The sequence below is a fragment of the Tursiops truncatus genome, chromosome 15 (genome assembly GCF_011762595.2).
Source record: "Tursiops truncatus isolate mTurTru1 chromosome 15, mTurTru1.mat.Y, whole genome shotgun sequence".
Lineage (NCBI taxonomy): Eukaryota > Metazoa > Chordata > Mammalia > Artiodactyla > Delphinidae > Tursiops > Tursiops truncatus.
The window spans coordinates 54,647,862-54,673,853 of NC_047048.1; the positions used below are offsets into that span (position 1 = coordinate 54,647,862).

At 34.7% G+C, this 25,992-nt stretch overlaps 1 protein-coding gene across 2 annotated transcripts in view; it reads left to right on the forward strand.

The window, feature by feature from the left end:
- Window positions 1-25,992, forward strand: part of GPCPD1 (glycerophosphocholine phosphodiesterase 1) — a 63,250-nt gene that overhangs the window by 16,339 nt on the left and 20,919 nt on the right. The window contains exons 5-15 of one of the 2 annotated variants that reach the window (XM_004321881.3): window positions 3,114-3,189; window positions 5,063-5,104; window positions 7,092-7,215; window positions 10,771-11,002; window positions 13,138-13,300; window positions 13,605-13,737; window positions 14,504-14,558; window positions 18,899-18,991; window positions 22,833-22,910; window positions 23,613-23,652; window positions 25,309-25,370. In XM_004321881.3, coding sequence (XP_004321929.1) covers window positions 3,114-3,189; window positions 5,063-5,104; window positions 7,092-7,215; window positions 10,771-11,002; window positions 13,138-13,300; window positions 13,605-13,737; window positions 14,504-14,558; window positions 18,899-18,991; window positions 22,833-22,910; window positions 23,613-23,652; window positions 25,309-25,370 — 1,098 coding nt within the window. The remainder of the gene's footprint in view (window positions 1-3,113; window positions 3,190-5,062; window positions 5,105-7,091; window positions 7,216-10,770; window positions 11,003-13,137; window positions 13,301-13,604; window positions 13,738-14,503; window positions 14,559-18,898; window positions 18,992-22,832; window positions 22,911-23,612; window positions 23,653-25,308; window positions 25,371-25,992) is intronic. The other variant, XM_019941465.3, reaches the window with a different exon arrangement.

Consider the following 25,992-nt stretch of genomic DNA (forward strand, 5'->3'; position numbering starts at 1 on the left):
ACAGTGGTTTCTTAATAAAATTCTTCTGCATGCTAAATACCCTCAGCTGTTAACTATGAATTTGAACCATCTGAGAGATGTATGTCGGCCTAGCCTTCTTTGCTTTACTCACTCCTAAGTGACCGTTTTTCTTCCTGGTCTTGTTAAAAATAGTGATTTTTAACTAACTGGTTCTGGCCTCTGACATAGATTAAAAATTCAGAGCCCCTTTTACATGGGCATTTTTTTCCCATTTTTTTCAAAATCGTAGAAAGGAAACAGTGAAATTTTTACAGTTTACGCTTAACAGTTTTTATGATATTTGAAAGCAGTGATATTCCATGATAGTGATAGTTTTGCTTGGTGGTCTGTTAAAAACAAAAACCCCAGTCTACCTCTTATATAATCTTGTTTCTTTTTCTCAGTGCTTGATATAGCTGAGTGATGTCAATCAATAACTGTTTAAGAAAGCAGTCATTATTACTTTTTTGTAGAAACAGGTTTTTTGTATGAGAAACATTCCAGCAATCTTCTGATTTAATACATGCTAAAATGTGAAATAACTCTACCAGTCCTGTTAGTGGAGTACTGTCTTGGACTGATATTGTTACTTTTGTCTCCAAAGTGCTTAAAATTGTGGCAGTCTTACAGAACGGAACTCTTGTTTTTTGCCTAAGATCTTGAAGAATGACTTACTGCATTTAGCATATTAAAAAGGATTGCATGTTTTGGAATCATTGCTAAGATCTTTAATTTCCCAATGCTCAGGTGTTAAGGTTTTTTTTTTGTTTTAAAGAACATTGGTAAGCTAAAATTTAAGATTACCTACTAAAGTTTAATAAAGTAGTCACAACAATTTTGGAAATTCAGTGTGTTTTAAAACTTGGTTCATTTGTCAATATTATCACATTTTATGTACCAACCATGAATTTGTAGTGTGAACGCCAGTAGACACAATTATAAGCCATCTGTTGAATTGACCCTTTGGACTGCTCCTCAAGACTCCATTCTGTTCAAGCCTAGTTAGCTTTATGCTATGGTTACTGGGTTTGTAAACAGGAGTGGAGTTTTAAAAATTACTGCTAAAATATGTTCCCTCTCAAGTGTTTAATCCACAGGACTATTCTTACATGATTAAGTATAGATACTGTAATCAACACTTTTTGTGAAATTCCCCTGATACCTGAATTAAAACAAAAACTTAAAACAAAAACAAAGTCTCTCCTTTCTTCTACCCACTTTTAATCCCTGCTGATATTTACTATTATGTTCATGGCACCCTTTCAAGTCACATTTGATTAGTAACTTTTATAAGAATATGGATCTACACCACTTTTGTAGCAAAGAGGATTTTTTTTTTTTTTTGAGGGGAGTGCAGGGGACATGGGAGGGGTGGAAGAAGGGAATAGATTAGTTATTTCTGGTTGCCCATTATTGCTAAGAAACATTCCTATTTTTATTATATACATTTGTATCTTTTGAGGGTTAGAAAGTTTGATGTGTGAAAACAAATTCAAAAAAGTGACAGCAAAAAGTTATAGTAAAAAACGTCTAGCAGATGCAGGATCAGATGTTTCTTGTTTTTTTAGCGTAATTCACCATATTTTAAGATTAGTACTTTCACATTTACATTTTTAAAAATGTCTACACAGTTTATTATCAATTCACAAGTGAACCCTTATAACAAGGATGTATTCAGCTAGAGAAAATGAGTTCCTGTATTATCCCAGGATTAAGGAATTGAATGTATATCTAATTTTAGTTTTCAATCTTCAAAAGTTTGCAAGTGTTAAAAAAAGATTTTAACCTCTGGTTATTTTAAATGACAGAATTATCTCTTGCCTAATTTGTTACATACTTATTTGTTATCATTCGGCTCATTTGTTATTAAATAAAATCAATATTGAAATCCTATAAAATGTTATAGAAGAGTATTTAATGTCATCTACAGATGTAATAAAGAGAGAAGCTTATATGTTCCAGACTTAAGAGTATATATGTGCCTAGACAAGGGTTTAAAGATAAGTGAAAATATTGATAGTGATTATCCCTAAGTAGTGTGATAATGGGTGATTTTTGTCTCTTTTTGCTTCTCTGTATTTTACTAAATTTCTTCAGAAGAAGAAAAAAAATACCTTGTAAGGATATAGTTTGAAAATTTTCTTTTAAAATATGTATTTAAGGATTGTATTTTGGCACATAAGTTTAATTAGACAAGTGTAGGGTTTTTTGTTTTGTTTTAAATACTTCAAGGAAAATTAGGAAACACTTCATATACTTCAGTACTTTAGGAACACACAAGAGAATTCTTGTGGTAGTTCATTCTTGCGTTTAAATTGCTGTAGACATTATCAACAATACATAAAGCTTTATTTTCTTTTTTAGTAAGAGAATTTGATACCAGAAGACAGTATTAAAATTTTTCACACTGTATGAATTTATAAACTTTAAGGCAGTAAGAGTAAAACTGGATGTTCATTCCCCTTTAATCAAACTTGTTCTTCAGATTTACCCATGCATGTGTCCTTTCCTAAAGGAAAGGGCTTCCTGTGCTCCTTAGAAACACTGGTTACTAAAATACGAGAATCTAATATTCTTCCTGTTACCTACTTACTAGTTAAATATATGTAATGAAGGACTTAATTATGCCCTCTAGTTCCTTGAGTAACTTGTGATAATTGATCTTGAAGTATTTGTTCTCAGTATTTCTACTATCAGAGAGTTTAGGCTTTTTCCGAACACTTGAGGAGTTACTTCAGTCTTCCAGTAATACTTCATTGACTTCCGACATACCAAACATAAAGTATATTTGCTGTTAACTTTAACTTACGACAGAGTATCAGTTAAAGATTAAAACTGAGTATTGTAGGCAGATTTAAGAATGGGTTTTAAATGGTTTTATTTGCCAGTTCATCTTATTTTTGTTTACTGCCTCACCCTCATTTTCTTCCAGCATTCATCATGTTTTTTGACCTGGTACATTCCTGATTTTTCGCATATAATATTGATATTAACAAGATGAATCTCTTGGTTTCATAATTAGTATAAGACTTAGGCCACAAACATCTAATGGCATCATGGGTAGAAAATAAGATACAAGAAATTATTGCAGACGTTTAACTTTTAAATTGCAGACTATCGGTGGTCCATGTCAAGTCATAGTTCACAAGTGGGAGACTCATCTACAACCACGATCAATAACCCCTTTAGGTATGGGCATTAACTGCATCTGTTTGAGGCATATGCATAAAGTTACTAATATGCTGCACAATGGCTTAGTGGGATTTAATAAATATTTATTTTAAAGTTTAAGGTCAATGCATTGTCAGTACTACAAGTTTCACTGAGCATATCATGGGTCTTACTTTCAAAACTAAACAGTTCTTAATTGCCTTTCTTCATAAACTTTATTAGAAATGCTTGCCTAGTTATTTTTAATTTCTTGAATTAGATGGGTTTATGGTGGAATATATATTTATATTTGGAGTAGTTACAAAAGTTTATAAAATAGCATTTTTTTTAACTGAGCATCCATCCGTGGCTTTGATATTACTTGCTCAGAGAACTTAGAACATTTGAGGAAAGAATTAATCCAAAACAATGATTCTTACATTTTTAACTTTGAATAGTAATAGAATAAGTTATTCTATTTGTGTGTTTTTTAAACTAGTAAATACTTGAATAAACTTGTATGAATGAATTCAGATTTCTTGGTTGTAGCAGACATTTTTCCCCAATACCCTGCTGGCTATGTTAAAGTTGCTATTCAGATAATTTTTGTTTGTTTGTTTGTTTAAACGTTATTTAGTTTTCTTGTGCCTAAAAATGGCATTTCTCTTCATACAAGTATTTTTGAATTTCCTTTTCCATACTGAGATTAAAATTTGAAGTTCTTTTCACATACATTAAATTACCTACTTGGTTTCATCTATAAATTGACTTAGTGCTGAAAACTCTGTTTTAGCTTCCAGAGAAAATTAGAATTTAAAGAATAAATGGCTTGTTATTTACTAGCTTAGATTAGAAAGTAGTGAGAGATTCTGCTTTACCCTGTATATAGCAAGGACACATCTTGTTTAAACAGCTATCTCATTCCATCCTCTTTATTGGATTTTCTTTTTGTATATACATTTTTGTAATACATTTTTGATAGTATATTTAGAATTTTTATGTAGTGTACTTTAGAATTAAAAGAGTGCCATACTGAGGTTGGAAATTATTAGGAATTGAATATTTAAAAAATTGCATTTTGAAGCATCTTGCAGTTAAATATATTTTCTTATTTTGAGAAAGTAGGATGATTTTGTTTCTGGTCTTTTTAATAAATGTATTTTATACTTTCGGAAAATAAAACTTCTGAACTTAAGAACTGTGTGAAATATACCAGAGAATCTTTATTGGGAACTGTCACACTTATTTTAACAAATTCAGGTTTATGTTTAAAGTAAACTGGGAAAGGAAATAGCAGGGAAGATAATTAGTATTTTACTCAGAGGGTGGGGCTTAACAGCTTTTCTCATTTAGTTGAAATTTCTGTTAGGAGGCAATGTGCAAACACTTACTTTTTGGTAATTCCTCATAGCTCTATATATACAGGTAAGTTTATGCTATTTAAAAAGCTTTTAGTTGGCTATAGAGAATAGTTGGGGTTTGAGGAGCATTATATTTTAGGTAAGTTCAGAATACGCACTACGTAAGAATAAGCATTTTAATTGTGCCAAGACCTTTGGTTTGAAAAATCAACCAGGAGATATTGTTGTCCAGCAACTTGTCAGTCTCATGCATTGGTTGGTATAAACATTTGTCCCAGTGCCTCTAGAGCACCTCTCTGAGGAGTTTTCTTTCTCTTCCTTACAACATTGTGAATAATCACCATGAATATAAGAACCATTATTGTTTGATAGCCTCCTTAAAAGGGATTTCTTTATTGAGGGCTACAATAAATATGCTTATTCACTTTGGGCTGCTTTTAAATTCTAAATTAATTTTTTAAAAAATCCTTAAGGTAGGTAATTTCTCAATTGTTCATTCTGTATATACATCATGAATTTTAACTAGATTTTCTATTTTCCTTCAATTTTAGAAAGTGAAATTATTATTGACGATGGACAATTTGGAATCCACAGTAAGTGAGACTGAGTTTTGAAAATTTTTATTCACATGGTTGAGATGTTACCTTACATTTCATTAGAAACAGCACAGGGAAATATGACAGTATGATATTGAAAATAGAGACTAGAAGACTAGATCCAAAAAACAAATGCATTCTGTTAAATAATAGTTTCCAGTATTATTATTATTATTTTGGGCCATGCCACGTGACTTGTGGGATCTTAGTTCCCGAACCAGGAGGATTGAACCCACACCCCCTGCAGTGGAAGCAGAGTCCTAACCGCTGGACTGCCAGGGAATTCCCTCCAGTATACTTCTTATGCTTTAAAATTTTATTTATTTTTTAGTTTTTATTTGGCTGTTGACTTTAGGTATATGAATTAATATAATCAATTTAAAAGTATTGTACTTAACTGTTACTATATCATCACTTAACACTACTATGTTTGAAAATGATGTTAATTGTTCTCAACATTTAAAGTGTGAAATGTTACTCATAAGCTATGTTTGTGCATTTTGTGTTTGTATGTGCATTTATAGTAAAATCAAGATTAAGTAGCAGAATGTTCTAGTAATTATGGCTGAGTATTTAAACAATTAATTTACAGTGGAATATGCATTCATATACTTTCTGCATCAGTAAATACTTTATCCTAAGGATTCAAGTTTTTTCTTCAATGACTGGAATTCTCACAGTGTATCAGCATTATCATGCTAAACTGCATTTTCATTTTAGATACTATACTGTAGGAGTCAAAAGGTGTAAAGGAGGTGGACAGAATGTGTGCTTGCATTGACTGTGAACCAGAGATAATTGCTCATAACCAGTTTGCATTCCTGTTGAGTACAGGAAGAAATAGGGCCTGAATGTTTTGGTTGTGGTTTTACTAAGTACATATGTTTATCCACTTTAGAAATGTACATGCTTTTGCAGTATTTGGGCAGGAATTTAACTTATTTTTCTTGATTTTATTTGGGATTATTTATATCACATCATAAGGTAGTCTAACATACCCGAATAGTTTTATTTAGTGTTTTAGAGACTACACAAAATTTATGCTACATGTTTTGGAGAGCTTTTTTAATGGAGAAGTTGTTTTCTCATTTCTTCAACTGTAATGATGACATTATATCCTTCTATTATATGTTAGTTACTATGCATGGTTATAAACGGATGGCATTTCTTTCGTCATCTGTTGCTGTTGTCATCATCTTCCTAAATTCAGCGTTAGTTGGCCTTCAGGATAGAAAGCCATTTCTCCAACTCTGTCCATTTCTGAAAACAGTTTAAAATTAAGAGGTGGTAGTGGTTTCTCTTCATGTATGAAATTTGATAGATCATACCTAAGGAGAAAAGCTTCTTGATTTTTTTTTTGAAGTTCTCTTGATGAAGAACTTAGGTCCAAAACAGTTGTCAGCTCCCTGGTATTTATGAAAATGTTATTACCTTTGTTAGTAAGAAACTTCAAGTTAAACAGTGCTAACAGTGTTATCACAATCATGCAGTTTATCTATGGCAGAATATGTAAACAGAGAATACATTTGTTTTGTTATTACCACCTCATATCTACGCTGCCAGCACTAGTGGAATAACTAGTTTCAGCTGAATATTTCATGTGAAACTTTGGAAGTGTAGTAGTGATCCACTGCCAGTGGAACAAATGCTAGGTGAGAAGCCATCTTGCAATATGTATTCTTTCTGAGATAGATTTGTATTACTTCAATAATATATTCAACAAGAGTATTTTAATTTACTTTAGTGCTAAAGTTTGGCTAGTTGTTAATGTTCATTTAACTTTTCCCTCCTACTTGATATAAAAGTTCTTTTTCAATGACAAGTAAGACTACTTATATATTTGCTTTGGAGAGAAATACCAGTGATAGATAACCTGAGTATATTAAACGGAATGTGAACTAGAATTGTCAATATATATTGTACTTATTGGATTGGCTTTAAAAATATGTATATTAATTACTGTTCTTCATATTTACTTTGCCAGATGGTGTTGAGACTCTGGATTCTGGATGGCTGACGTGTCAGACTGAAATCAGATTACGTTTGCATTATTCTGAGAAACCTCCTGTCTCAATAACCAAGAAAAAATTAAAAAAATCTAGATTTAGGTATGACCATGTGTATTTGTTACTTAGCCTATTTATTTTCACTAATGGTGTAGATTTCTGATCCATCTGGTTATAGCCTTTATGTGTATAAACTAAGAAAATAAACACAGATAATGTCACATTTTCTAATAAATGCGGTGTCTTGTGAGAGTGAACTGCTTCCCTGCCTGAAGATTGCTACAGTTAAATGTACTTATGTTAGTCTTAATCTCCAAATTGGAAACAAGAAAATTTTGTTTTTACTTAGATAAGTGATTTCTAGGCTTACTATCTTTGTAGTTTCTACCATTTAAAATTTCTTAGTGTAGCAATAAATATTTTGTTTTAAAATTGACATAACGAAATGATTTTGAGCTAAATGAAGGGAGAATGGCATGAACAGAGAAAAATGATTGTTGGAAATATACTTCAGTGTCCTAAATTTTCCGGTGGCTTGAAAACGAGAAACTTTTCCGTTAAGAAGGTCACAGTTACCATAGCAGTTCCAGGTTAGTTTAATTTTAATCTTAATTTAAGAAGATTTAGGTGTCAAGCTTTGTATAAATAACAGAATAGTAAGTAACTTAATTTTTCTGTAATGTCACCATGTATATGTGGGGCTTTTTTGTGTTTTTTTTTTTTGTGGTACACGGGCCTCTCACTGTTGTGACCTCTCCCGTTGTGGAGCACAGGCTCAGGACGCGCAGGCTCAGCAGCCATGGCTCACGGGCCCAGCCGCTCCGCGGCATGTGGGATCTTCCTGGACCGGGGCATGAACCCGTGTCCCCTGCATCGGCAGGCGGACTCTCAACCACTGTGCCACCAGGGAAGCCCTACCATGTTATATCTTTGAGTGAACTGATTTCTCAACGACAGAGGCAGCCCTATCATTTGAATTTTTATAACTTTGGGACTGAGAGTTCTAAGTCTTGATACGTTATGCAGCTTTTTCTGACAAAATGTCAGGGCTGGGTTGAAAGGGCCATTTTCAGTAACTGAAGTAATTAATAGTAATACTTATTATCTTCAGAATAAAATTGATAATGATGTTGCAGTTTGTAAATCCATAAATGTTTTACAATAACTGCTGAAAATATTATAGTACTTACCTATACCAGTAATAAAATACATAAGGGAAAGGGTGGGTAACACTTCACAGCCCTTTCCATTGGCTATTCTGTGAGTAAAGAGTGTTGGGTGTACCTTGCCTCTGTTCATTAGCTTTTCTAGGCCTCTGCTTTGCTTCTGAAAAACCTAGGTAATTGGACCACGTGGCTGATCTGCAAGATCCATTTGATCACAGAGATTCTCTAACCAGTTAGTCATAAATAACTGAATATTTTATTTACATGTTAAAAGAAGCAAATAAATTGTGTTAACCGCTGTAAAGTGTTTTATTAGCATAAGACCTTGAAATAAAGGTAGCAGTAGAAGATAAAGCCTTGGTTGGTTGGGCTTATTAGGATTTATTTTTTCTTTGACTATAAGAAATTAATAGAGGGAATTCCCTGGCAGTCCAGTGGTTAGGACTCTGTGCTTCCACTGCAGGGAGAACAGGTTCGATCCTTGGTTGGGAAACTAAGATCCTGCATGCTGCGGTGTGGCCAAAAAAAAAAAAAAAAAAATTAATAGATAATTAATGGGGTTCTGATTGCATTGTACATGCATCCTGAGTCCTGTACTGTTCTTGTTTATATAGTGATTGATTATATTATTGTATTGCTTAAGCTTAAACTGGAAGATTTTTATAACCATGCTTAGTTGGGCTCTACAAATTAAGTGACTGATTCCTACTGAAATAATTGTGCATAGCTAGAAACCAATGTTGTTTTGACCATCTTTTTCCCCCAAAATTCATATTATCAATAGGTTAAGCCTTCAGTGGCTAGAAAATAAATTTATCTGCAGGTTTATCAGGACTTTTAAAAACTTAGCAACAGCATTTAAATTTTAAATAAAACACTAGACATGATGTTTTATCTCATTACCACCACATTTTCAACAACACAAGTTTCTCTTTCGCTTGATTCCACCAGAACTTGGAAAGCAATGTTACTTATGATAGACTATAACATTTATATAGCTATTTGAGTAAAACCTTTAATGTTTAGTTCATTTAGAACTAAATTCTTTCATAGATCCCTTTAAACTTGATTTTTTTGGGGGGGCATAGATGCACATTGCTATTTGTAGGTTAGCCTTTTTTGGGGGGGGGGGCTATGGCACGCGGGATTCTAGTTGCCTGACCAGGGATCGAACCCCTGCCCACTGTTTTGGGAGCGTGGAATCTTAACCACTGGACCACCAGGGAAGTCCCTGGAATAGCCATTTTTAATCTTCCATTTCTTCCTTGCTTGTTCATTACTATCCACTTGTGGTCGCTTTTCATATGTCCTGGTAGAGAATGTTTGTTCCTTCAGGCTGACCAACAAAATCAGTTGTTCAGAACTGTTCCTAAAAGTTTGGAGAGAAGAGATGATCATTTTTGTTTGGATTATTAAAGTGGTGCTGCTTTTGGTTTTACAGTATGATTACGGAACCTTATTACTAATTGAATAACCTGTGTTCATATCCCCTCTGGAAGGTTTCAGAGTGTGTGCCTATGAGGCAAGTCTGCACGGTGGTTGAAGGCAGCAGCGTCATTTGGAGAGAGCAGGCCTCACTAATACAGTTCTGTTACTTGTATTATTAAGTGGATCTCATTTAAATCTAGAATGAAAAGTTTTCCTAGCGCAGCTGTATTCTGTACAATAACGTTGCTTCTACATCACTGGTATTAAAGTTGTTTAATCTATGTACATTCCAGTTGGTGCAAGAAATATTCTAGAATTGAGTTGACTGTTTGGCATTACAAGTGCTGTGTGCAACTAATCGCTTCTCATTGGGAGTAAACTAGTCTTTGTGACCCAATAGCTTGGGTAACTTGTATTTTGTTTTCATTGCTGTGGAGTCTGGAAGAGTTTTAGACTCTTGGTTTATTTTTTTATTCATTTGTTTCATTAAAAAGGTACATACATATAAATATACATACATAAAAACCATGAATACATGCAAATATATATATTTAATACAATAGTTTTCTTTAATGATGTACTGTTCACAAAGTACGTGGACTCACTGTGGTGAGAAGAAAGAGGAAATTTAAAAATTTACAACTACGAACTCTAACAGTCTTTTAATGCACACTAACAATATGGTTCAAATTTGTACTTGTTTTATATATATATTTGTGAAACTTCTCATAAGAAATTGAGATAGCCAATTATAAATGGATAATAGTAAATGCCCTTTTAGATTCATTTTTAAAAACCTAAAGAATTAATGAAAACAGCCTTAGGCATAATGAGCATTTATCTCATTTTAATACTTTGCAGAAATGTGTGGAGATAAAAAAATCACTATTTTATAAAGTATAACTAATGCCTTAACCTGTAGTATGTGTAGTCTGCGTAATATTTTTATTTGAGGGTTTAGCATATACAAGGAGCATTTTTAAATTTAATGTTTTGGTAACATTTATATGGATTTTCCTTCTTTTTCACTTTTTGCATTTCATTATTTTTTCCTTTTATGTAGGGTAAAGTTGACACTAGAGGGTCTGGAGGAAGATGACGATGATAGGGTATCTCCCACTGTTCTTCACAAAATGTCCAATAGTCTGGAGATATCCTTAATAAGCGACAATGAGTTCAAGTGCAGGCATTCACAGCCGGAGTGTGGGTATGGCTTACAGCCTGATCGTTGGACAGAGTATAGTATACAGACAATGGAACCAGATAACCTGGAACTAATATTTGATTTTTTTGAGGTGAGTATATTTCACTGAGAGGGGTGAGAGACAACGCAGACAAGAGCTTATTTTTACATATGCTTTGATTTTTATCATAGGTTAATTTGTACAAATGCATGATTCATACAACTTTTTAGATGTTACTCCTCTATACATGTTAGCAGATTTTAAAAACGCAAGAGTTGACAGATTCAGGTACTATTAAAATTATAATTGAGAACTTCAGAATTGATGTTTTCAATAATTTTTCTTTGTCTTTAATTTTTGTCAATTTGATTACTATGTGTCTCGGCATGTTTCTCCTTGGGTTTATCCTGCCTGGGACTCTCTGTGCTTCCTGGACTTGGATGGCTATTTACTCTCCCATGTTAGGGAAGTTTTACACTGTAATCTCTTCAGATATTTTCTCGGGTCCTTTCTTTCTCTTACCTTTCTGGGACCCCTATAATGTGAATGGTGGTGCATTTAATGTTGTCCCAGAGGACTCCTGGGCTGTCTTCATTTCTTTTCATTCTTTTTTCTTTATTTTATTCTGTGGCAGTGAATTCCACCATTCTGTCTTCCAGGTCACTTATCCGTTCTTCTGCCTCAGTTATTCTGCTATTGATTCCTTCTAGTGTATTTTTCATTTCAGTTATTGTATTGTTCATCTCTGTTTGTTTGTTCTTTAATCTTCTAGGTGTTTGCTCTTTAATTCTTCTAGGTCTTTATTAAACATTTCTTGCATCCTCTCGATCTTTGCCTCCATTCTTTTTCCGAGGTCCTGGATCATCTTCACTATCATTATTTTGAATTCTTTTTCTGGAAGGTTGCCTTTCTCCACTTCATTTAGTTGTTTTTCTGGGGTTTTATCTTGTTCCTTCATCTGGTACGTAGTCCTCTGCCTTTTCATTTTGTCTATCTTTCTGTGAATGGGGTTTCATTCCACAGGCTGCAGAATTCAGAATTGATGTTTTAAATCAAGACCAGATGTCTTGATGTCTGTGTCTATTCCAAATATAAATGAATTGTATCCAGAGGAGCTTCCAAGGATAGAGAGAAGTGCAGGCTGTGTAACTTTTGGTGGCAAACTGATGTAACTAGCATGATTGAGTCCTTTATGACTGAAGTCTGTGGTTTATTGAAGCATTTTATAAGAATTCATTGTAACAGTGGACCCATTTTTGCAACTTTACTTGATAGTATAAATATGTAAGAAAAAATAGTTGCTATGAAAATTGTGCCAGGTTATTCAGAGTCTGTGCTGCCAACTTTCCAGAGCTGCTTGTGCCACTTTACACTAGAGCTCTCTGCTTATGGGCTGTTCAGCTGCTCCTCACGAATAACACTGGGTCCTCCCCTAAGGTCCTGGCTCTTTGGTGTTTCCACGCTCATTTCCACTAGATTAGAGTTTAGCTTTTTGAGAGTAGGGAATATTCCTTGCCCAACAGTAGCACCTAGCCACTGTTTCTTAAAAAAGCAAAATTCAGGATGGATTAGAATCCAGTAAGTAACACTTATAATAAAGTTATAACCTTATAATTAGATCTTGCCTAATTAATAAGATCTGGGAGACTTTTATTCTAAAAATATGAGGTTTTGGTTGAACATTTCCTTGTTCTTTTAGTACCTACCTCTTAATAATCTCTCGAGCAGCCTAACTTCCCTTTCATTTGGTTAGCAGTTTTGGAAATACAAATTTATTCATAGACTAGGTGGATGAAATATGCTGTATAATCTCAAAGTTGAGTATTTGGTGTCCTATCCCTCTGTGTCATCTGTGTAGATGCATTTTTAAAGAATAAAATATACATTAAAAGTCACTACAGGTATATCTTAGTCTTGGAATGTAAAAGTACTTAGAAACTTTCAGTCTGAGCTTTATATTCGCCTAATACATGTTAGAGTATCAGAAGTGCAAATCAACAGTTTTGATCAATAAAGTAACACATAAAATCTTAAATATACTATATACTAAATATCTTTATATACTAAAAGAAAATGTGTTACTCATTACAACAAAGCTATCTAAAGTACCTGAATATAAATTTGGTTGTGTTTCATACTGATCTTCCTCCATAGCTTCTGAGTTGATTTTAAAGGATGTCTTTTGATCTTTAAATGGAAAATATTGAAGTATAAGAATTTGGGTTATTCTTAACCTCATTTTTCAGGAAGATCTCAGTGAACACATAGTTCAGGGCGACACTCTTCCTGGACATGTGGGTACAGCGTGCCTCTTATCATCCACCATTGCAGAGAGTGGGAAGAGTGCTGGAATCCTTACTCTTCCCATCATGAGCAGAAATTCCAGAAAAACAATAGGCAAAGTGAGAGGTAAGCCTGGAGAAGCAGGGTGACCCTTTACAAATAAGCAGATTAAGTTAGGATTTCAATTAGTTTCAAATTGAGCTTTTGAGAATGGTAAAGAATTAATAAATTGTTTTAGAATATTAACAAATACAGTAACAATAAAGACATATCTAATTTTCTGGAAGCTTTAATTTGAATGCGTTTTGACTTGATTTCTTTCTATTTGATCGATTGATAAAGCTGTTTTGAGTGGTTTTTAAGTGTAATTGAGCTCATCATAGCCTTTTTAATTGTCTTTATTTCCCTTCCCCCTTTTTTCATATGAAAGTTGACTATATAATTATTAAGCCGTTACCAGGATACAATTGTGACATGAAATCTTCATTTTCCAAGTATTGGAAGCCAAGAATACCATTGGATGTTGGACATCGAGGTGCAGGAAATTCTACAACAACTGCTCAGTAGGTTGAATATTTGAGTAGTACTAGCATTTGGTAGCTCATGCTTGATAAGGTTAAATAGGTTTGACCAACTAAAAGGTCAAACGATCCTTTTAATTATTACCCTGGGATTTAAATGTAATTTGGTAATTGGGGTTTCCAGTTCAAATTAATTAGAGACTAACTCTCTTGTAAGATTCTGGTCAGTCTTTTTAGTATTCTGCTGAATTGATGAGAGAGACATTAAAACTAGAAAGCCAGGAGGGGAGAGCTTGATGCAGTCAGCCTGATGATATCAGTGTGTCTGTGTTGTGGTCCTGACTTTCAGCATGTTGTTCTCTCAGGGTCTTAGTTTCCTCACCAGTTCTCAGTACAGTTTCCGTTCTTTCACCCTGTTGGTGTGTCTGCCTTTTTCCACCCTTCCCTGGTCTGCCAGTATCAAGTCACCTGAGGCTTCAATGCAGGGAGCAAGTTTCTCTACTACTTCATGCCCATTGCAAAGGATTGTTTTCCTTAACTGGTCACCTCACTTGGGGAGGTATGGGGTGGTATAGGATATATCTGTATTCAGGTTGTAAATACCTAAAATTGTTAGAGCTTGATTTATGGAATGAATGCACACACCAACTAAGTCATGGTCACAGTCTTATTTTGGGGATGGCAAAGTTAGCCTCAAAATAGAGAATAAGTACTATGTCCATTGTTTAAAATGTAGTTGACTTCTTTACTAAATTTTTTTTTTCTATAGTAATGATAACTATATTTCTATATATTTCTTTTCTTGCAGGCTTGCTAAAGTTCAGGAAAATACTATTGCTTCTTTAAGAAATGCTGCTAGTCATGTAAGTGAATCTCTCTTTCTTTAAACAACTTTGGACTGATGGTCCAAAGGTAGAAAAGTAGAGAAATGTAGGCCTGGAGAGCTTCCTTCAGTCTGCATTAATAGGTTAAAAGGGAGAATATTTATGCTTTTTCTGAATATATTTCTAAGTGAAGGTAAAGTATTTCTAGGCATTTTTATTTAGATTCATGGTGAAGATTGAAGTTAATGGAATCCTAAGCATCCTCTTAAAAAAATTAATTAATTAATTTGAAGTATAGTTGATGTATATTATATAAATTACAGCTATACAATATAGTAATTCACAATTTTTAAAGATTATTCTCCATTTATAGTTATTATAAAATATTTGCTGTATTCCCCATGTTGTACAATATATCCTTGTAGCTTATTTTAAACCTCATTGTTTGTACCACTTAACCCCCTACCCCTTTATTGCCCCTCCTTCCACCTTCCCTCTCCCCACTGGTAACCACTAATTTGTTCTCTATATCTGTGAGTCTGTTTCTTTTTTGTTATATTCACTCGTTGTTATGTTCTTTAGATTCCACCTAAGTGATGTCATACAGTATTTGTCTTTCTCTGACTTATTTCACTTAGCATAATACCCTCCAAGTCCATCCATGTTATTACAAATGGCAAAATGTCACCCTTTTTCTGTGGTTGAGCAGTATTCCATTGTGTGTGTGTGTGTGTGTGTGTGTGTATGTACACACACACACACACACACACACACACACACACACACACACACCCCTTCTTTATCCATTCACTTAGGTTGCTCCCATATCTTGGCAGTTGTAACTAATGTGCTGTGAACATTGGAGTGCATATGCCTTTTTGAATTAGTGTTTTTGTTTTCTTTGTATACTCTGGAGTGGAATTGCTGGATCATATAGTAGTTCTGTTTTTAATTTTTTGAAAAACCTCCATACTGTTTGCCACAGTGGCTACACCAGTTTACATTCCCATCAACAGTGTAGGAGGGCTCCCTTTTCTTTACATCCTTTCCAACATTTGTATTTGTGTTCTTTTTGATGATAGCCATTCTGACAGTTGTGAGGTGATAACTCATTGTAGTTTTGATTTGCATTTCCCTAATGATTAGTGATGCTGAGCATCTTTTTTTAAAAAAATATTTATGTATTTATTTGGTTGCACCAGGTCTTAGTTGCAGTAGGCAGGCTCCTTAGTTGTGGCATGCGAACTCTTAGTTGTGGCATGCATATGGGATCTAGTTCTCTGACCAGGGATCGAACCTGGGCCCCCATCATTGGGAGCACGGAGTCTTATCCACTGCGTCACCAGGGAAGTCCCTGAGCATCTTTTCATGTGCCTGTTGGCCATCTGCATTTCCTCTTTGGAAAAATGTCAGTTCATTTCTTCTGCCAGTTTTTTACTTGGGTGGTTTGTTTTTTTGATGTTGAGTTGCATAAGCTTTTTATATATGTTGGATATTAACTCCTTATGAGTCATAATCATGTGCAAATATTTTCTCCCATTCAGTAGGTTGTCTTTTCGTTTCATTGATGGTTTGCTTTGCTGTGCAAAAGCTTTTAAGTTTAATTCTGTCCCATTTGTTTGTTTTTTAAGCATCCTTTTTTTTTGAGATAACATTTTAAGTGTTTGAGGCATGAAAAACATTCCGCATTAAGCACTGCATTTCATCAATTGAATTACTATGCTTATTTAGATACTCACTTTGGAAATAATGTTTACAGAAGGATTTGATAGTGATTTTTTTTTTTTTTGTGGTATGCGGGCCTCTCACTGTTGCGGCCTTTCCCGTTGCGGAGCACAGGCTCCGGACACGCAGGCTCAGCGGCCATGGCTCATGGGCCCAGCCGCTCCGTGGCATGTGGGATCTTCCTGGACTGGGGCACAAACGCGTGTCCCCTGCATCGGCAGGCGGACTCTCAACCACTGCACCACCAGGAAAGCCCTGATAGTGATTTTATGTAACACTTTTTGAAGTCTGTCAGTTTGCATCCTGTATACCAACTTGATTATGTTGAATTTCTTAACTCCTTTTATGTAATTATTCAGAGATAGTCCTTTTTTCTTTTTTCAGCTTTTAGTTTTTTCAGCACCTGAAACTTGACATTTTTAATCAAGAACCTGCATTATTTCCCCCCACATTCCACTGTACCTCAAGTTAAGCCTCATGTTCTCAAGTTAAACTAAGGGAAAAATGGAGGAACATCTCATTTTATTTTGTTTTTTTTTCCCAGTGTCCTCCACATGCCTTAAACTTAGCCTTTTTTAAAATAGTTCACCAAATAAATTTGATTTGTCATATGTTTAACTTTATCACTTATATGAGCAAACATCTATTCTAAGACATACTTTTTTCATATTTTAATATCTCTAAAATTGGGATAGTTTTACAGCTGTTTTAGCTTGTCATGGTTTGATTGGCATTGTTTTTTCTCCCTCTTAGTGGTATATAAAATAATGATGCTTTTTATATTTCATGACATATTAGATTGATTATCATAATTATTTTGATATTTAAAAATGTTAATAGTGGATAGTTCTGTTTTTGTATTGAAAGGATATTAAATCTGTGAGTATGTTGTGCTGTAGGTCATTATTTGGAACGAGTTTTAGTTCACTGTAGCTAAGTAATCTAAGCGTGGTTTTATTAGCTGTCAACACATGAAGATCCCTGATAAAGAATTTTTAGGGTCTGTGCTTTTTTGTTTTGTTTGCGGTATGTGGACCTCTCACTGTTGTGGCCTCTCCCGTTGTGGAGCACAGGCTCCGGACGTGCAGGCCCAGCGGCCATGGCTCACGGGCCTAGCCGCTCCGTGGCATGTGGGATCTTCCCAGACCGGGGCACGAACCCGTGTCCCCTGCATCGGCAGGCGGACTCTCAACCACTGCACCACCAGGGAAGCCCTAGGGTCTCTGCTTTTTGAGAGAGGATTTCATTAAGCCCTTTTCTTCTGTCGAAACCCTTTGTACTTTTATGGATCTTATGTTAGTTATGAAAATCTGGTTTGATTTTAATGTTAAAGACATCTTTGAAGAGATTTTGGTTATTATTGGCTTATTTCTTAAAGCTTGCTCACACATGATTTTTTTCTTTTTTTTAAAATTTTTGGCTGCACTGCACGGCATGCGGGATTAGTTCCCTGACCAGGGATCGAACCTGCACCCCTGCAATGGAAGCATGGAGTCTTAACTACTGGATTGCCAGGGAAGTCCCTTACACATGAATTTTGAGATCAAGTTTTACCTCTTAGTAAATTTATCTTTCTAAAGGATGGTGATCATGTAAAATTAAACTTTTAAACTGGAAAGCTATAATTTCTTTTAATCATTGTAACTATTTAGGGGACATAGGGTTTGTTCTCTTTGGTAAAAATGATTTGTGTCATTGTCTTGTTGACAATAGAAGGAGCTAAGCTTATTTCCTGCTTCAGAAGTCATTGAGGAAGTAGGCTCCTTTTGTTCTAGTCTCTGATCCATACGTACTGAAAAGTTGAGCATTTTCCTTGACCTAAAGCTAGGGTAAGGGATGGAAACGTGTCCATCCATTCTTATACAGCACTTGTCTGGACCATAGACACATTACAGAATCCTCAAACCTTGTATTCTTTGATCCCAGCTGGCTTTCTTTTAGTGAATGCACAAATTTGTATGTCACTTTATGTTCTCAGCCTTTATTTGGATTAATTCATATGTCATGATGGATCTGACTTAAGTCTAATTTGTGTCCACCTTTCTTCTGTTTAGGCTTCTATTAGGAAATTTGGCATATGCATCATTCTTGTTGCCCATTTCTGCTTTCTCTTTCTTTTCAGCAGAAGTTACAGTTTCCTCTTTAATCTGATTATTGAGGTTTTATTAAGAAAGGTTGTAAAGTGTACTGCTCAAGTGCACCAAGGAGCAGAGCTAAGAGACTGAAGCTTATTCTTGTTCCCACCTCACCGTTGAGGTTCCCCTGTCCATCTGAGGTGTGTAGGGGCAATGAGGTGCGAGGTAGCCATGCTCCAGGCGCCATTTCTGCTAATAGCAATAGCAGAGGTGACACTGGTGGAGGCTGTCCACTGCCACAGAAGGGCCCCAGGGTGTGTTCGAGTAGGATCAGAACCCATTTTTTTGCCAGGAAAAAATTGGTGTGCTATTGCAAAAAAGAAATTATAATTGTTTTAAAAGAAGAAATTACCTTTTAGAAAAGCTTGAAGTATAGCATTAAATGATTCATGAAGAAGTTTTGTGTGTACAAGTCTGTAATTTTATGGTGAACAATAAATTTCTCATGTTCTTATAGTTTTAGATGTATCGTGGGCCAGATAATATTTTTCAAATACTTGTTTCTTCTATTTCTGTCAGGGTGCAGCCTTTGTAGAATTTGATGTACATCTTTCAAAAGATTTTGTGCCTGTAGTGTATCATGATCTGACCTGTTGTTTGACTATGAAAAAGGTATGTAGAAATTCCTTTATTTTAAACTCTTACAGTTAGACAGTAGGTTTTAAAACTAGGAAGTTTTGTATACACATACTATGCCATTTTATATAAGGGACATGAGCATCTGTAGATTTTGGTATCTGTGAAGAGTCCTGGAACCAATCCCCTGCAGATACTGATGGATGACTATATATTTAATTATTTATTTAATAGAGTTGGTTAGTTCATTTTCTTAGGGAATTACTGCCAGTTCTTTCCTCTCTCAAGCTCCTTCCTACAACATCAAGAGAGAGGGAGGAGTCAGGAATTAATTTTCTAGAGTATTTTCTCTGTATGGCTGAATTTTCTTTTTTTAATGCTATTTAACAAAAAGGATATTACACGTGGTTTCTGTATCATTCTGCCACTGTCCCTCTGTTGAGGCAGGAAAGGAAGCTATCAGAGTGTTTGTTTTCAGGCTCCTTTCTCTTTTTGCTTCAAGCTTTTTCTCAAGTTAATAAGCTTATATGATTTAACTAGTGGTAAGAGCCACAGTGAAAAATAAAATTGGAGAAGTGCTTCGGAGCCAGATAGTGGAGAGCCTCAGGGGTTTAGACTTAGGAGCTAGGGACTTCTTTTGAAAGACTTTTGAACCGAGTAGGGAAATGTTTTAGAAGTAAACTTTCAGATGAATATTTTGATACCTGATGTAAGGACAACTTAAGAGGACAGAGACTAGAGACAAGGGGAGTGGAAATGTGGGCCAAACCTTAAGACAAGCCAGAACTGGAGTAGAGACAGTGAGAATGGAAAAGAGGGCATGATAGAGGAGAAAGTCCAGAAGGAGATTTAAAAAGCATATAATTTCTTTAAAATTATAATTACTGTTGTACGGAAATAATTGTAATAATTATATAGCATCTGGACTTCAGTATACAAGTTAACCAAGTGATTTCTCAGGGACTTAAACTAGGAGGGTCCTTTAAAAACCCTTTTCTTTGGCATTTTCTTTAAAACTGTGTTGGGTATCATTTTCCGTTGTGTTGATCTAAAGTTAAGGCTGGGGAAACTTGACAGCTGCGTGTGGAAGAATGAATTAGAACATTCTCTAACACCATATATAAGAATAAACTGAAATTGGATTAAAGACCTAAATGTAAGACCAGATACTATAAAACTCTTAGAGGAAAACATAGGCAGAATGTTTGACATAAATTGCAGCAATATTTTTTTGGATCTGTGTCCTAGACTAATGGAAATAAAAACAAAAATAAACAAACGGGACCTAATTAAACTTTAAAGCTCTTGCACAGCAAAGGAAACCATAAACAAAACAAAAAGACAACCTACTGACTAGGAGAAAATATTTGCAAATGATGCTACTGACAAGGGATTAATTTCCAAAATATACAAAGAGCCCATACAGCTTAATATCAAAAAAAAAATCCCGATCAAAAAGTGGGCAGAACTAAATAGACATTTCTCCAAAGAAGACATACAGATGGCCAACAGGCACATGAAAAGATGCTCAGTATCTCTAATTGTTAGAGAAACGCAAATCAAAACTGCAGTGAGGTTATCACCTCACACCAATCAGAATGGCCATCATCAAAAAGTCTAAAAATAATAAATGCTGGAGAGGGTATGGAGAAAAGGGAACCTTCCTACACTGTTGGTGGGAAGTAAACTGGTGCAGCCAGTATGGAGGTTCCTCAAAAAACTAAAAAATTAAGTTACTATATGATCCTGCAATCCCAATCCTGGGATGTCTGGAGAAAACTATAGTTCGAAAAAATACATGCACCCCAGTGTTCATTGCAGCACTCTTCACAATAGCCAAGACATGGCTAAATGTCCATGGACAGATGAATGGATACAGATGAATGTGTAAAGATATGCACACATACAATGGAATACTACTCAGCCATAAAAAGAATAAAATAATGCCATTTATAGTGACATGAATGGACCTAGAGATTATCATACTAATTGAAGTAAGTTAGAAAAATAAAGACAAATACCATATGATATCACTTACATGTATAATCTAAAATATGACACAAATGAACTTATTTACAAAACAAAAACAGACTTAGAAAACAAAGTTATGGTTACCAAAGGGAAAAAGGGGTGGCTGAGGTATAAATCAAGAGTTTGGAATTAGCAGATACAAACTACTATATATAAAATAGATAAACAAGGTCCTATTGTACAGCATAGGGAACAATATTCAATATCTTATAACCTGTAATGGAAAAGAATCTGAAAAAGAATAGATACATAATTACTTATATATGTATACACACATATATAAAAGTATAACAATCACTTTTCTGTACACCTGAAAGTAACACAATATTGTAACTTAAGTATACTTCAAGATAAATAAAGTTTGATTTGCTAACATGTATCAGACACTGCATTGGTGTAGTATGCAAGGCACCTATGACAAGGCACCTAGCTCTGCCTGCTAGTGGATTCTAAACAGTCGTATCAGTTTGGATTATTATCATTTATAGAAAAGGACCCTTCCCTTTCTGTGAAAGGGTATTAGGAGAAGGAAGGAAGGTGATGCACCTATTTGTTTGTTTAAATTTATTTATTTATTTGTTTAAATTTATTTATTTTTGGGGGGCCACGCTGCGTGGCTTGTGGGATCTTAGTTCCCTGACCAGGGATTCAGCCTGGGCCTTTGGCAGTGGAGAGCACTGAGTCCTAACCACTGGACCTCCCGGGAATTTCCGAGGTGCACCTATTTAGATGACAGAAGTAGAATTACTTAATAGAATTGGGGCAGGTTTTTTTTGCTGTGGGGAAATGTTAATGCAAAGCGAAATGAGAAGGAATGGAGTGGTGAAGGAACTCACTAACCAAGATTGAGATTAATGACTCTAGCTGTAATTTCTAAAAATCCATGAGGGCTAATTGAAGAGTATAACTGATCCCCAGTTTTCACCAGAATTTGTCCTGCTCTTAAGTTGAACCTGGTTCAGTTAATTGCAGAATGAAAGCAATAAATTATATATTTTTTAGTATTAATTTTTAAGTTGGTATTTTCCTTAAAAAACCAATTTATGTTCATTTATAAAATTATAAGTAGTTCAGAAGATTATGAAATGAAAAGTAAATCTTCCTTTACTTTTTCTCCTTGGTGGTACTCCTTTCTCTTAATAGTTTCTTGCGTGTCCTTCCAGAAGAAATTTATACGTATATAGCCTCATACTATATATACATGAATGAATATAAATGTAACGGATTTTAATATATTTGTTGGATTGATGATTTATTGGTGGTACATTAACTCATTTTCTTAAGATAGAAGTGCCTAAACAGTGTGACATTTGATATGATATTAAAATCTAATAAAACAGATTTGCTCCTTGGGAAAGCATTTATAATAGATTAGGGTTCCTATTAAATATTACTACTTACAGCTAACCAGACGATTTTTTCATGACAGTTGATTTCTATGGCTGTTTTTAACCAAACTTCAGTTTAAAAGGTTTAGAAACTTACTGATAGAAACTAATCCTTAGATCCTGCATGCCTGTTGATTTCCTAGTCCTGTAGCATGGATATGTGTCAAATAAAATGTATACAGCATGACAGGAAATAGGGGAAATGACTGACTTGTGGCTTGGTTCTCAGTGTGTCTTTAGTGCTACAGCTTCTTCCCAGCTGTTTTCTTCCAGGCACTCCCACCTACATTAAAAACAAAAGCCAGAATTTAAGCTGGGAGGTGGTGTTCGGTAGCAAGGGCTCCCCTGCATGGGCTCACTGAGGCCACCAAGCTGTTATTCTCATCAGTAAATTGAGATATTAGGCCAGTTTAGAGTAAACATTCAGTAATAACGTGGGGCCCAATTTTCTCTTTTAGAAATTTGATGCTGATCCAGTTGAATTATTTGAAATCCCAGTAAAAGAATTAACCTTTGACCAACTCCAGTTGTTAAAGGTAGTAATAATAATGTAAAATGTAAATTATCTTTTAGTTTTAGGACTATTTGTACTTGTTTGTATATAGTAATGTTCTCTTTGTGCATGGGGATGACTAGATACATACAGCATGTACTGAGTCTGTGCTTTGGTTTTCTGTTCTGTTAGGAAAAATGGGTTCGTGCTCATCCATCTGTCTTCTTTAACAGTTTCTATGGACCCCATCTTTTTTTTTGCTTTTTTGGAGGAGATGGGCTATAAGTCTTTATAGGCCATAGGGACTAGCCATAATCTTAGGTTGTCTCTGGTCTGCTTTAGCTCTTTTTTATTTTATACTTAGCCTTCTATGCTATTGTTGATTTTTATAGCTATGCTACTATCTAAAATCCTCCTGTATTTTACTATGTAATTTTACATGATCCCTCTTCTTATTCTCATTAGATACCTAAATTATTGGTTGATTGAGTATAAACAGTTTCCTAACCTAATAATTTTTATATTCTCCCCTACTTGGGTATTTGATCATGGTCTTATGCATATGTATGTAAATATAAAATATGTACAGTGGTAAGTGCTTATTCTTATTAAACTGATGATTCTACATTTTATAATTTCTCCTAACTTGCTAGCTTTTCAAGTTATAGTTCTATTAACCATATCTTCATAAACTAAGGCCTTTTTTTCTGATTACATTTTGTGTGTGTGTGTGTGTGTTTTCTAGCTCACTCATGTGACTGCACTAAAATCTAAAGAACTGAAAGGTATGTACCAATGTGAAAACACTGTTTTCATTTCATAATTAGCATCATGAATTTCCTTATCCATTTTAACTTTCTCTTGGTGACTTTAATATAATACTGGGTTATATAAATGTAATTTTATAGACATGAAGGCTTTATATGTATTAATTGCCAAATGCATACATGTCATGTATAGTAAGCATGATTTTTCACTTTTATGAATTTTCTTAGCTTGATGATCAAAAATTCTTTATAATTTTGTACCTATCCATTCTTTTTTATTTAATTAATTAATTTGGGTCTTAGTTGCAGCTGGTGGGCTCCTTAGTTGCAGCTCGCCGGCCTCTTAGTTGTGGCATGTGGGCTCCTAAGTTGTGGCAGGTGGGCTCCTTAGTTGTGGCACACAGGCTCCTTAGTGTGGCATGCGAACTCTTAGTTGCAGCATGCATGTGGGATCTAGTTCCCTGACCAGGGATCGAACCCGGGCCCCCTGCATTGGGAGCACGGAGTCTTAGCCACTGTGTCACCAGGGAGGTCCCTCTTTCCACACATTCTTAAGCATTACAAAGTACAGAATGTATCAAGTATAGAATCTGGCTCCAGAGCCAGGAATTTGAAACCAGCTCTAGCATTTACCAACTGTGACCTCGGTTACTTTATTTAACCACTCTGTGCCTGTTTCCTCAAAGCTTGTCCTACCCACAAAATCCCTTTGTAATTCCACTTTACTTTCTACTTCCACAGAATTTAGTAGTCTTTGACATTCATTTTAGCCTTGGTGTGTCCTTTCTTTAACCCTTTATTTTTCTGTATGTCCTTTCTCTTCCTCCAGGATGTAAACCTCTCAAGGGTGGGGGAAATGTTTTTATATTCCCTGAAACATTTACAGTACTCTGGTTATAGTAGGTACTCATTAGATGTTAATCTGCATTTAGGATAACAGGATAGTTGGAATGCCTTTATGAAGAAATTAGTGAGGTGCCAAAGACTCCAAAGATTATTCTCAGAGCGTAAATATGACTTTACAAGCTTGTAAATAGTTCATAACTATTAGTAGTAAAATCAATTTTACCTTTAATTTATTTGACTGGAAAATTTTACATGATTTAGTTTTTGAATTTGTAATGCACTAGGGTTGGTTATTTTTGTTGTAATTTTTGTTTTGCTTTTTGTTTGTTCCTGGGTGATTTTTCTTTTTAATCTTGATATAAAAATTTTTCTCTTTTGGAAAAAAATTCTTGTGCGCCTTGAGACATAATCAATTTTGGATTAAATGGTAATGCTACCTATAGATTCTCTTAATTTCTAACTTGATATCTCAAGTAGAAGTATTAGCAAGATTACACAGCCCTTAATTTCACTGAGAAATAACAAATCACTGCTTGTGACTCCTTTCTTAAAATTATATTACAGTTTTTATAAGAAAATAATCACTGTTGAGGTCATAAACTGTGATGTTCCTACTAAATGTTGTAAACCAGTCTTCATAAAGGATGCTTATTTTGAAAATGGGGGTTTTAATGGTTAAAATTAATAAATACAGGAGCCTTCAAAAATACTATATATGAAAGGATCTCATAACTACATCTTTTTTTTTTTTTGCCTTCAGAATTTAGGAAAAGGTCTTAGTGATAAAATGGCATTTATCTACTGAGTTTTTGTAATTTAAATTTTCAGAATCTGTGGTTGAGGAGGAAAATTCCTTTTCTGAAAATCAGCCATTTCCTTCTCTTAAGATGGTAAGTTCCTTAGGAAAACTAGGGCAGGCTATCATTATTCTGTTATATCTGAATAGTTTATTATGGTCTTTTCAATGGGCACTAAAAAGGCTGTGTAAAAGACAACATTAATGTAAACTTATGTTTGATGCTTTTTAGAGAAGATACATTCTTGTGAAGTGTGCCTATGGTGCCTTTTTTTTTTTTTTTGAGAAACTTATTTGCTCAAATGAATAAAATTCCTACCTCATTGGGTTAATTTGGTAAGAATAGGAAATTCACATATTTCTGTATACAAACAGGAAGGAAAGGGCACAGAAAAGGGGTTGGGGAGTGTGACGATGGGAGAGACATTTTTACAATATGTAAGGCTGGTCCTTAGCTTTTAGAGAGAAATTCCCCAACCAAAGAAAATAAGTACCCTGGTTACTTAAAATGAAATACAGATTTCAAGTATTCACTCTGAAAATGTGTAACAAAAACTGGCATGAACATTTAAAAACTAGACCCAATTCATAGAGGAATTCCTTTGACAGCGTCAGGCAAGCCTGCGCGAATACCAGATACCTTCTTTGGCCATGCTGAGTCTCATTTTCTTGCTGGCTCCATTTCCTAATTTTTTCTCTTCTCCACTGTCTTTTTC